General features: G+C 42.8%; 1 protein-coding gene across 1 annotated transcript; it reads right to left on the bottom strand.

Annotated features, from left to right (window-relative positions):
• Positions 1–339: 339 nt before the first annotated feature.
• Positions 340–8,370, bottom strand: LOC145651352 (uncharacterized). The gene is made up of 5 exons (XM_081697990.1): positions 8,135–8,370; positions 7,879–7,997; positions 5,231–5,364; positions 1,285–1,354; positions 340–996 (listed from the first exon to the last, which is right to left on the bottom strand). Exons 1-4 carry the CDS (start codon positions 8,279–8,281, stop codon positions 1,308–1,310), a joined length of 447 nt encoding a protein of 148 aa, XP_081554116.1. The 5' UTR covers positions 8,282–8,370; the 3' UTR covers positions 340–996; positions 1,285–1,307.
• Between the last annotated feature and the right edge of the window lie 4,261 nt (positions 8,371–12,631).

Here is a 12,631-nt window from a genome sequence, read left to right as displayed (position 1 = left end):
ACGTGAATAATGCCCGTTACTCGTCTTTTCTCTTAGGCAATTTCTGGGCCTTAGGTTTGATGTATTTTTGACACCCATGATCTATAAGCCTGTAGTAATGTTCAAACTAAAATGTCAATCGGCATCAAGAGATCTGGAAGTGCCCAGAACACTACGTAAGCCTCATAGTAAGGGACAGGCCTCACTGTGCATGGAACACTTTGCCTTCTCCGTCTAGTGTCTTGTCCAGGGGTATGACAGAGCAAGATAAATGACACTCCATGCAGTTCCCTACACACAGACACACAAATTTTCTATTTTATTTAAGAGTTATTTATACAAAGAAAATACCAGCCAAGACCAAAGTCATTGCAGGGCTATGTGTACTCTGTATACACATATTAATAACACAACAAATACTATTAATAAAAATAAAAGTATTATTCATACTCATAAAAAACCACACAGCTTTTTAAATTGGGATCAAACTGTTAAAATCTGTGTTGTGATTAAAATATATATCTTACTTTAAAAAATGAATAAATAAAACAGAAATGAAATTCAGGACTAGTTTTAGATGACCTTACATGCCTAATACACACACCCACATAAAAACAATTACCCACACACAGGGAGCAGCACCTAGCCAAGGTGTACAGCTAGGACACTGTAGATACTGCACTGTACTCCATTAAGCATGTCTAGATGGGCCTGACTGTAGTAGAAAATGCATGCACGCACACACACACACACACACACACACACACACACACACACACACACACACACACACACACACAGACATACACTCAGAGACACACACATGCACAAATGCACGTACACTCAGCAACATGCACGTGCACACATGCACACACACACACACACACACACACACAGAATTTGTGTGGGCTTAACTGACGCAAACAGATTAAGTTTTGAAGTCTTCTGAAGGACCACTTCTACACAGTAGGAGGTAGCTGGAGAGTATGTGAGTGCCATTACTGTGAGCAGAAAAAACTGGCCAGGGACACATAATGGGAAAAGAATATTGGTTAGTTATCAAAGTAGTCATTTATTAAAGAAAGTCACACTTTTCTTGATGAAGAGAGGCCATCTTTTGGAAGGATATACAAAATGAGTAGCAAGCTTTTTTATAGTTTGTAGAAGAGAGCAGCAGTCATTGTTTTGTTTTTGGTTTTTTTTGCGGGGGGGGTTCAGTCACAGCCACATTCTAGCAGCTGATTATTGGGTTTAACATAGAGTCTGATAGTCTAGTCTACATATAACTAAATAATTTGTTCTTACTTTAGTTTTGTGTCCTTTCTCCTTTATTTCTGTTTACTCTCTGGTCTTGGATCTTGGAAAGATCGTTTTTCTAATAGAGAAGAGAAGCAGTTACAAGCAGGAAAGACAAACACATGTCTGACAAAGTCAAACAACCAATTCTCAATGCTGCTTTAAATAGCATGCACTGTCCTGTCAGGGAGTCTGTGGCTACTGTTCCTTCTAAAGGAGTCCCAATCTGCCAACCTCTCTCTCTCTCTCTCTCTCTCTCTCTCTCTCTCTCTCCTCTCTCTTTCTTTCTCTGTCTGTCTGTCTGTCTGTCTCTCTCTTTCTCTCTCATTCACTCTCCCCACCCTTAACTGGAACTGTGGACTGTTCTAACTGCCCCTGTTTTTACACCAGAGGTGATTCACATTTTGTAACTGAGTGCTGTTGGCTTGGCAGATCTCTGATCAGGTGTACTGGGGCAATAACACAGTGGTTAATTAGGGCGTTTAGGCAGACACTGGTCATGCGCGTACTCTGTGTGGGTCACGGAGTCAGTATGTCAATAAATGAGAGGGAGAAGGAGGCTCTCCCTGCTGTACAGCAACAGTGAACAGCACCCAGATCACCAGCTGAGCTCACAGCTGGCTGGGAAAAAAGAGGAGCATCTTGCATTTCTTTCCTGAAAGAGAGAGAGAGAGAGAGAGAGAGAGAGAGAGAGAGAGAGAGAGAGAGAGTGTGTGTGTGTGTGTGTGTGTGTGTGTGTGTGTGTGTGTGTGGATCACTGGATCACTCAGACAAGTTTTGAGTGGAGTTCTGTTTAATTTTAGTTTGAGCTGTTTGGATGAAATGACAGCTTTGGCTCTAATACTTGCTCTAATACCAGTAACATACATTTCCCAAGACCACTGTGGGCCAATTACTTTAGCTGATGAATGGAAACCAGTTGCCATGAAAAACTGTAAACGCCTTGGTTGTTTTAGCTTGCCTTTATGCAGATCTTAGAGGATATCAGCTTTCCGAAGGAGCACCTTTTTCCTATCATTGCCAGAAATCCCCTGCTCCATCTGGCTCTTAAGGAAAATTCCAGCTAGTAAACTCTCCCCCTCACACAGCAGCATGTCTTGACTAGTAAACAGATTTTTGCTTCCATCCCCTCTTTAGTCAGATCTATGAATGATCCATCCAGATCCATGAACCAAGACACATCTTCAACGCCAGCTGCTTTAATTGGTGTGCATGTCAGTCCTGGGTTCAGTGCTCCATCATGGCTCCAAAAGAAATGTATATATTTATGATAATAGTGTATTAGGGGCTACATGACACCTATGTAAGCCTTTCAAGATAACTCAAACCTTTACTGTCATTTTTAAAGGTGTATTCCAACAGGTGTCAGCTTCCGGCTTTTTTTATTAAACACACAAACGTACATAAACACAAATTTATTGACGAATGATTAAGCCCACACAAAGCTTGAGCACAGCTTTGCATGAAATTCTCTGCGTGTTTACATATGTTTAAAATCCTGTACGCATCTAATACCTCCCACACACACCCACAAACCCATACACACACTTACAGATCTTACTGGTTTATCTAATTGTAATTCTACTCTTTGGTGCCACCCAGAGGAAGGCAGCTTCCTCTTTTCTAGATTTGGCTTCTCTCAGGGTTTCTTTAGCCCTGGAAGGTATTATTTTGTCATATTGTGGCTGGCCCACTATGTTTTTTTCCCAATTAAAGTAAAGCTACGCTGTGAGAAATTCTGTTGTCAAAAAGTAGCATAGAAATAAAGTTTATTTGTCATGACTTGACTAACAAAAACACACCCACATCTAAGTATGTATGTGTGTGTGTATGTGTGCTGATCTGGTTCAACTGTCTGTGCAGACATTTTAAATGCCATGCACAGAGAAAAGTGGAGCCATCCGCTCATTTTTCCAAAGCACCGGTCACTGTAAATAAGAGGACATTCATGTACGTGGCCTGAAGTTTTAAAGCGAGACAACAAAACTAACCATGTCACCGCAAGCCCAGAGCTCCATTCCGAACTATTCATAGACGTTTTCCATGCTGCTGGAATGGACTAATGAGGTGGAATTGGTTAGCCTACAGTAGCACTGCTGTGTCAGAGTGCGGCAGGTGTGTTCTGTACACTCAGGACTTGGATTCACGTGCGTGTGGGTGTGTGTCCAGCGGATATGTGCCCGCGTGTTTCCAAAGAGAGCGGAGATGGGTGCGGAGGGTAGTGGCCGTAGATCGGGGTGGTCACAGTCTCTCTCCTCCTTTACCGGTTCTGGAGAAGAAGGCTTCTTTGATTCGGCAGCTCTTGTGCTCCTGGAGTCTGATAGTCTGGGTTTTTTTTTTTTTTTTTTTTGTGAGTGTTGTTGTTTTTTTTTCCTACCTCACTTTGGCCAGGAGTGGTCAGGGTGAACTGGAGGGATGGAGAGAAGGTTTTCTGAATCCATACCTCCACCATGTGGCTTACCGCCATGCACAGAAGGGAGAGGGAGCAAGAAAGAAAGAAAGAAAGAGAGTGAGAGAGAGAGAGAGAGAGAGAGAGAGAGAGAGAGAGAGAAAGAAGCTCTATGCAGTTCCCCCTAATTCTGATCATATTTTATGTATCATTTCTGCTCCTAATGTCTCAGTGAACAGAACCAGGATCACCCCCCACCTTGGCCAGTATCCTGCGCCAACACGTAATCTGCTCCTACATTAACATAACATTTTCACAAGTGCCCATCGCTGTGGAATAACAGTTCCAGACGAATTGAAGAAATGCCTCTAGATGAGGGGAGTGACACAAGCTATTAGTGTTCACCCTGGCTACCTCTTTCTCCGTATATTTTTACTAGCCAAAAAAAAAACAGTTAATGCGTGTCTACTCTATGTGTGCGTGGTTGAGTGTGGGAGAGACCAATTTATCTCAGAGGAACGCATCCACTTGGTAAACCTGAGTGCATGATGAATAGAGTAGATGTAGGTAAGTCATCATTGTCATGTGCTTCTAGAGACTCATCTACCAGGCCTTTATATTTTGCCACTATGGGGTCGTGGACCACACTTGGCCTACAATAATATCTTATAACAAAACTGCCACAGCATCAAATACTGAGACATTACCCTTGTGCAAACCTCTTGTCACCTTTCTGGTCAGTGTGTAGCATTCATTCAGTAGTTATCGCAAGGTAGCCACTCAACCACTCAAAGCTGTGTGCAGTCAAAGTCTTAACGAGACAGTTTCAGGTGATTAATGGCTAAACACTCTTTTTCTGCCACTTCGCAATCTGATATGAGTCTGAGAAAGACAGGCGACTTTTCTGTAACCAGAAATGGAACAAGGGACGGGTGTCTACAGGTTAAGGGGGCTGGGCGGCCAGTCCAGTTTGAACTGTGAACGCTGGAGCCTTCTCTAAAAGAGCTCTCAGGCCAGTGGTAAAACTAATGACAAAATTGGAACAATCTGCAGCCTGAATGGAGTGCTTTTTTCACGTTGCCTTCTTTATCGTCCAAATGGACAAATCCATGCACTAATTTGTCCAGCGGGACTCAGTGCACCATTTCAAGGCCTGTGCTACAGTGGCAGTAGCGTTTCTAATGAATTCAGCAGGGGTGTTCCTGCGGACAAGACTGCAATGAAGGGTGTGGTTGGGACAGAGGCCCAGTCCATGATGTAGAAAATGTAAAATATATATTAAAAAAGACTGTATGAGTGCGCTCAAATCAGAGGTCTGAGGGCAGTTTGCCTAATCCAAGAGCATGCTGTTGGGATATGTCTGCATCGGCAGTGTTTGAACAGAGTGTGCTTCATGATTAAGGGCAATGAGAGTGTGTGGTAGTGTGCGGTCAGAACAGGAGCAGAAGGGGAGAAGCAGGAATGAGGAGCTGCAGAGGTGGACGTGAGCCTTACAATTTCGCATTGAGCACCATGGGGGTGGGGGTGAGCAAGAAAAAACTAGGACTTTAGCGTGTTTGAAATCACCTGTGTGTATAGTGTGCATAAACCTGACAGTTTGGCACAGCACTCCAACAGGCATGGAAACATCATTGACGTGGGGAACCACAAGCAGAGAAGTAGATTCAAAATTAGGAATGATAGTGAGTGAGGAGAGGCACCTAGAGAAAGAGAGAAATAATGACTCAATCAGGCAGCATTCATTCATTCAGAGAGGTTTTCATGCCATCACATCAAAATGGGAACAAATGAATAATTAAAGGATATCGGTCCTGTTGTCAGTAGTCTGGATTTACAGTATAATGATGTATTCTTAATAAACATCACTGCAAGCGCACAGGTGGAAGAGCACAGACTTCCATATCTGCATAATTCATGGGCCCAAAGTGGTAATGAACTCAGAGCCCATGCGATGAGATCTGGTGCAGAATTTGATGACTCTCTTCTGCCAAGCACATGCAGGAGGTCTGTTCTTCATGTGTTTGGCAACCCAGATCATATTCAAGTTCTTGTTTCTTGCATATGAACTGTACTACCACTGCCTTGCATTAGTGAGTGCTTTTGCTGTTTTAACATACCTGGTCTTGGATTTTACCTGAGAAACAGCAGGAAGTGTGTCAAACTCAGGTACTGGAGGCCAAAAGTCCTAAAGCAGTTAGTGTCTACACTGCATTAACACATTCAAAGAGATTAAATTATGACACGTCTGGGTTAAGATAAGAAAAACACCCACCATCCTTGTCCTAATTTTGACGCACCTGGTTTAAGGAGTAACCAGTGATGTAACTGATGAACATACAGTTTGACCTATGACCTATGGTCACCTTCTTAAAGGCAAAGTGGTCTCTCTGGATTTTCCCCATAAGGACACTTAAAGAGGACTGTATGTTTCAGATGGATGAAGATGGAATCATCTTCATAGCCCTCCAGTCTTATTGTAACCTGGTACAAAAATAGTTATTTACTATATATTACAATTTAATAGCTATAAAGTATATGCTAATGATAGAGATCTAATTTAGCCTAAATATACAAGTTTACTATTAAAAATGGAATACACAATATATCAAAGATAACCAAACAGTATTTCTGTTAGTCACCGTTAGATATGCGGTTAAGAGTTATATTTTGCACCACATCCTTTTAGGTTTTCCATTTCTGTAATGTGGTAAATGTTTGGAAAAGGCTAAGATTATCACCAGAGACCAGCTCTGGAGACACAAGTTCTGAGGTAAACCAGCGTGTGCCTCCCTGGATATCAAAACACTTCAGCACACATCCATGCTCCATAGTCCCCTCATGTAGAGTGGAAGATTTATTTTATGGTTTCCTTACGCGTGTTACATCCTTGATGAACCAGATTTGGCTGTTTTTTTAAAAAACAAATCTGGTCTTACTCTTTATTTAAACATAATTGTGTAATATTCCTGATTCTCCTAAGCAAGACCCTATTAACATAGTATTGACAGCACCATCAAAACTCTATGACCTGTATAAACACTGTGGCCACATTGACTACAGCAGACAGTGTTCCTACTGAGCAAAGCTGAGCTCATCATCATCTGACAGGCCAATAAATTTGCTCCAGGCCGCTATAGCAGCACTGTAGCAGCCTGTAGCAGCACTGTAGCAGCCTGTAATGATCTGCTGCAATGAATAGAGGTGGCCATATGAAAATAAAAGGTGCAGAACAGCCAGCAGGACCGAGGTGTTGACCTCATTCACATGTAAACAAGCGAGCAAGGCTGTGGAGGTGTGGCTTTAAATGGGGATTAGCACTCTGAACGTCCCTCAACCACTGCTCATAGTGACAGCTTTATGGACATGTGATCAGAGGTCAAATTAACAAGAAACTGAATTACATGAGCAAAGTTGACAGTGTCTCTGCTGCACAATGCTAATGCTCCAGATGAATAAAGATAGCTGATGTTAATATTTTTGCTTTTATGGTGGCAGGTATAAAAAGTTATGCTCTTTCTATGCCTGACAGGTGCACGGCTCTTCTGTTTAGCTCCAGAAGAGTGCCTGTAGTCACGTACAGCAGATCTATTCTGGAGCCATTGAGGACAGTGACATTTGCCTTTCGGCTGGCCAGCTGAGTCAGTTCAGTGGATAGGAACATGGTAGAAACAGTCTCTCTGCGCCACTCTGTCAGTTCAGTGTGCTGTGTCAGCCAGCCGTTGCAGCAGACAGCATAAACACAGCGTGTCACCTGGAAATCTCCGGGCGTAGCAAGGGCGTAGGGCCCAGGACCCACCTCGGGAGCCAGACCCTGCCGTCGCCCTCCAACTCAGAGGGTGACGGTGCAAAGCCCGCTCCGTCCACAGCAGCCGAGGTGGAAAAACACACATGACATCATCCTCATCGGCGTGGTCTTGCCAACACCTTACGGGTTACATGCTGCCATTTTACGGACGCCAGTTATGCGAGCTGGCGAACACAAAGGAAGCCTTTTGCCCCGGCACTCCGCTCCAGCTCCAGAGAGCACAATTTCAGGTGGGGGAGGGGGGGGTTGCTTGCGTCTGGAGTGGAAACGTGAGGTGGCAGAGGGGCGCCGCCTCTGAAAGAGCTGACGTCAAATGTTTAGCCATTTTAACATTTCCAGAAGATTTCCCCTGCTTGTTATTCAGTCACACATGCCTCGCTCAAACAGACCCACGCCCATCAGCATTTACCTGCTCCAGATGAGAGCTTTACCAGGAGAGGCTGCTCTGCGGGGTTGGGCTTTCTGGAAGGCATCTGGCATTTGCAGGAGGGCGGGAGAGTTTATGAAGTAGCAGGAACATATGTTGCACTGCAAGTAATCGACATAATCCAGAAAACTGCCATCAGTGATCAAACTGCCCTTTCCTTCTCTGTTAAAATCCCCATTGTAAAATCAGACATAATAACTGTGTGGTGGAAATTTCAATCCAGGGGCATCATGGTTACCTTCTGTGATGACACAGCACAGCGCAGACTGAGGTCATCTTGAGTACGGACGAGACAGCAAACCCACAATCCTGCCCTGTCCGTATTTTTCCACTGATTCTCCTTGCAGTCTTTAGAAACTAGGTTAGAGGAGTAGTCATTGGTCATTTTCCACAGCGTTTGTTGCTGTAGACAGAGACGTCCTGTTCATCCACATGACAGCTGACTCCATTCTGCATGGAAGATAGCAAGGCTGGCCAAATGCTTCAGGCTGGACCTGTGTAAACAGGTACAACTGCTTAAAATGACCTGAAAACCAGAACACTGGTATTCACAGGGAAGATGATCTGTACATTGAGAGCAGAAATTCAATGACAGCCTTTTCTTTCTCTGCTTTATGGTGCAAGACAGTACAGCTCCAGTCTTGCCTGTATCTGGAACCACAAATGGTTGACAGTTGCTATTGTGCTGATCGAATTGCTTGGATTCTACTTTTTTTCAGAACATCTCTCCCTTTCCACTTTCCTAGACATGGAGCTATGCACTCAGCTAAAATCACATTTCTGACCTAGGGCAACTTATTGAAGTGAGGTTCATTTATTTCAGTCCAGGTATAAGAAACAATCCACCTCTATTATCACTTCTGTTTTTCAAAATATAAAATACTTCAATAAGCTAACAAGGTCCAAATGCAAAATATTTTCATATCTAGTAATGTGTTTGTTTGAGAGTGTGCTGCCATATCACTGTTATTCCTGTGACAGAAGCCACCATCATTGGTATTTAGAGCGTCATCATGGAGTGATTGACCGGTGGCAGTGATTTTACAACCATGGTCACATGTTAAAGTTATTTAAACAAGACTCTTTTTGGGCTTCTGGAAAAAAGGGCTGGAGACGTCATGGAAGGGTCATTCTTTTAATGCAGTCTGACAAAAGACCAAAAGACCACTTTATTTAGAGATTCCAGCAGAGATTACAAGGACAGAATTTCGCCAGTAATAAGACACATTTTGATTCGATCTGTCTTACTATTCCCCTCCATTTCTCACTGATTTTTGTTTTTCCTGCATCACATCTGTCTTGGAACAGGATGAAAAGTGTAAATGTAATAAGCTGTTCAGAATAGGGAGAGTCTTTAAGTCTTTCTCTGTGCTGGAGTTCTGTTTCATGGTGAAACATGAGGGTAAGCTCTCCTGCAGCACAGACTAAACAGAGAATCGGCTATTGTTTCTCCCTTTGGCAGGTCAAACATGAACGGGTGCTGTTTTCTGCAAAACAGCCAAAGATCCATATCAATCTGTGTTGCAACATTCTAAAATAATTTTACCCAGAACAAAACATGGAATGATACCAATAGTTTCATAATTACCTCTATACCTATAGTGTGTGATGCGATTGACGAATCTGGTTTTTATGGGAATTTCTCATGGCTCATGAATGGAAAGTTGTATAGTATCAAATGGTCATTTTAACCAACTTATCATATGGAATACTTCAGTCAGGGCACATAACCCAGTGTGTGGTAAAACACATTTAAACCTTTAAACCTAAAAATTAAACCTAAAAATAGCAGAGAGAAATTAGACTTTACTGGAACATGTGCTGAAGAGTGCTCTTTTTCCCCTGACTTTCCCCTGAAAGTCAGCTCCTGTAACCCTATGAGAGCATCGCAGCTCTACTGAAGGTCACATAACCAGTTTTTCCATTTGATTCATTGAGAGCTTACCAGCCTTGATTGTAACTTTTCATTTTGCACATTCCACAGAAGACTACTCGATGCGTGTAATCTCATAAAGAGCATAGTTGTGGACTACCATTATGTCAGGGTTTAGGGTTTAGCGTGTCACTCAGTGGTCCTCAAAATGTACCTACGCCACTGTTAATAGTATAATGAATAGTAATAGTATAATAATAGTAAAACAAATGTGTTAAAATGTATTAAAACAAATGTATTAATATGTATCATAACAAAAAAGCTGTGGTGCTATCTTGGAGACATAATGCCTGACAGAGCTAGCACAGAGCTGATGAGATAATGAGCTGATGAGGTATACATCTAGGGATGTATACTTTAACTATGGCAGGACATGCCAGAGACCCATCCTGGTTTAAAAAAAAAAATGCCTGAAATCATATTTTGACTTGTTCTGTTCATATTTAATTTTTCCATACTAAATAAATGTGATCGTGGGACAAATGGTAGATTAATTTAATGCACAATATCATATTACACAGCATATTTTACACAATACCATATTACAGCATAAAAAAACAGCATACCTTGGCTTGTCAGACTCCCATCCAGACTGTTTGCTTTTTGTACCTTACCGGCAGCCACAGCCTGTATTTTAAAAGAGCTGGCTTTAGGCACCTGTGGTTCACCAAGCAATGGAACCTTAGTCAAGAAAGTACAGATAAACTTGTATTCTTAAAACGCATCTTAAAACCAGACATCTGCACTGGAAGGGTAGGTAGAACAAGGTGGTAGAAATACTGAAGTTGTGGATTCAGGGAGCACACACTAAAACTGTGTTATATACACTGATAAATCTGTGTAATTCACTCTGTCTTCAAAATACTGAAAATGTAATGCAATTATGCATATGTATCTCAGATGAACTGTGCAGTCACTTCACTGGAAGCACCTGCTGTACAGGTAGACCTTGTAGGTATATTGTTAGCAGGTATAGGCCATCTGCCATTCTGGTCAGTTGCAGACAGAGAAGGCATGTTCTGCTTAATTCTCAAACATTTGAACCTCCTTATAAAATTTAGCGCTTCCACATTATCAGCTCATAAGTCATATGCTCTTTGAGTGATCACATGACTCATGCTAACTCAGTTACAAGAGCCAGTGTGTATTTTATTTCTATTAAAACACTATTAAAACTCTATTAGGTTCTGGTAACCTGACAAAACTGACATAAAATGATAAATAGGGAGGTAAGAGGGGCATAGTTCTTTTTCAAATGTCTCTGTGTGAGTGCAATAATGATTGAGTTAGTTAAATTCAAACCATACTGCTTAGCGCTGAACCCTGCAGACAGAATCATCTGCCTTCCCTTGTCTGAGGTAAATAGTGAACGTTCATTTACAAAACCCTGGTGCTGTGGCTTTGTTTGGTCTTAGGGCTAGGAGTCTAACTGGAACCATCTGCCCCTTGACCAGTTTACATAACACCAAAGCCAGTATGCTTCCACCATACACATGGCATAGTAAAATCTGTGCATCGGTCAGGTTTCTGTCCTCCCCGGAGGTGGTCCTCACAGGCTGGCCTCTTACTGTATGTAATCTGGTGAGATCTGCCCAGTTTGTGGATTACTTATTGCGGAGAACACTGCACATGAGGGCATTCATATCGCGACCAAAGTCAGCAAATGAAACGGCATGAAAAAGTGAAATCAAATTCCACAGTACTTTTGCTGCGATAATAGGCTAATTTTAGGGAGGGATTATGGTGAGGGTTGATCAGATGACTTGATAAGGGTAAGATGTGGTGGAGTCGGTGGGGGGTGGGGGGGGCACCATCACTCCATGTTTAAAGAGAAAATATATGCAGCACATGTTCAGGTCTGGTGCAGCAGAGTGTTGAAAAGGAACAGTTCCAGAACTGGAGGCCCGTTTGCCGGGGGAGACCGCGCTGACAGATGCTGGCGAAGGTTTTCCGAAATGCTCATGGCTACATAGACCGAATACAGGAATCACCCGAAATAACGAAATAATATCAACCTGAAAGAAGGGACAAGGACATGGATTCATATGTAACCACAGACAGTTTAGCGGTGGGCAAAGCAGGTTTGTCAGCAATTGCCGGCATCGGGAACTCATTGTGGGGCCAGCTGATGGAGCTCAATTCTTCTTGATCCCAGTGGATCCTCTGGAACGCTGTTAGGCTGAAGAACAAAAGGAGAATATTCCAAGGCAACCTCTTCTCATGGCAGGAGGGACAGACGTGTAGGCGATCTGAAGCAGACCCTGCGCTTCCGATCCTCGGATGTCTGTTTATCCAAAACAATAAAACACAAAAGGGAATGGGGTGTCCGTCCATCGTTTTGGACTCTTTGTTTTCATGTTCTGATTCTTTGGCCTGCCTCAGTGTGGCTAGCATACTAACGAGAAACAGATGTTCCAAAACAGAGGGCAACAGGAAGTGAGGAGACAGGAGCTGGAGACAGTGTCAGATAGAGTAAGGAGGCTCTCCAGTGCAAGGAGGTGTAATTTAATCACCCTAAGACAGAGACAGGGCCGAGCTTCCCTGTAGCTACCTTCCAATAACACCCATTGCTCTTGTTTGTCTGCGGTCTGCTAAAATGCTTAAATACAATGGATTCTGGACATAAATATGAACCCTTTTAGCTCCCAGCAATGTATGCAGTCCTTAGTGCTCCCACTGGGATGCCTCCAAGATAAACGTGACAGAGCTTTAATGCAGCAAATGGATTACTTTCAGATTCTGTGTATGCTTCCTGTAGCACACTGCCTGTGATTTCTAGCATCATAACTGCTGGCATGTCCA

Source organism: Electrophorus electricus, chromosome 15 (genome assembly GCF_041902795.1).
Source record: "Electrophorus electricus isolate QZ-2024a chromosome 15, ASM4190279v1, whole genome shotgun sequence".
NCBI classification, from domain to species: Eukaryota; Metazoa; Chordata; class Actinopteri; order Gymnotiformes; family Gymnotidae; genus Electrophorus; species Electrophorus electricus.
This window is presented reverse-complemented; position numbering and strand designations above follow the sequence as displayed.

Coding starts and splice junctions, on each gene's coding strand:
- LOC145651352 (XM_081697990.1), bottom strand. CDS start 8,281: ATGACCAATGACTACTCCTCTAACCTAGTTTCTAAAGACTGCAAGGAG. Junction 7,998..8,134: donor GTGCTGTGTCATCACAGAAG/GTAACCATGATG, acceptor GATTACTTGCAG/TGCAACATATGTTCCTGCTA. Junction 5,365..7,878: donor AAAGCTCTCATCTGGAGCAG/GTAAATGCTGAT, acceptor CTCTTTCTCTAG/GTGCCTCTCCTCACTCACTA.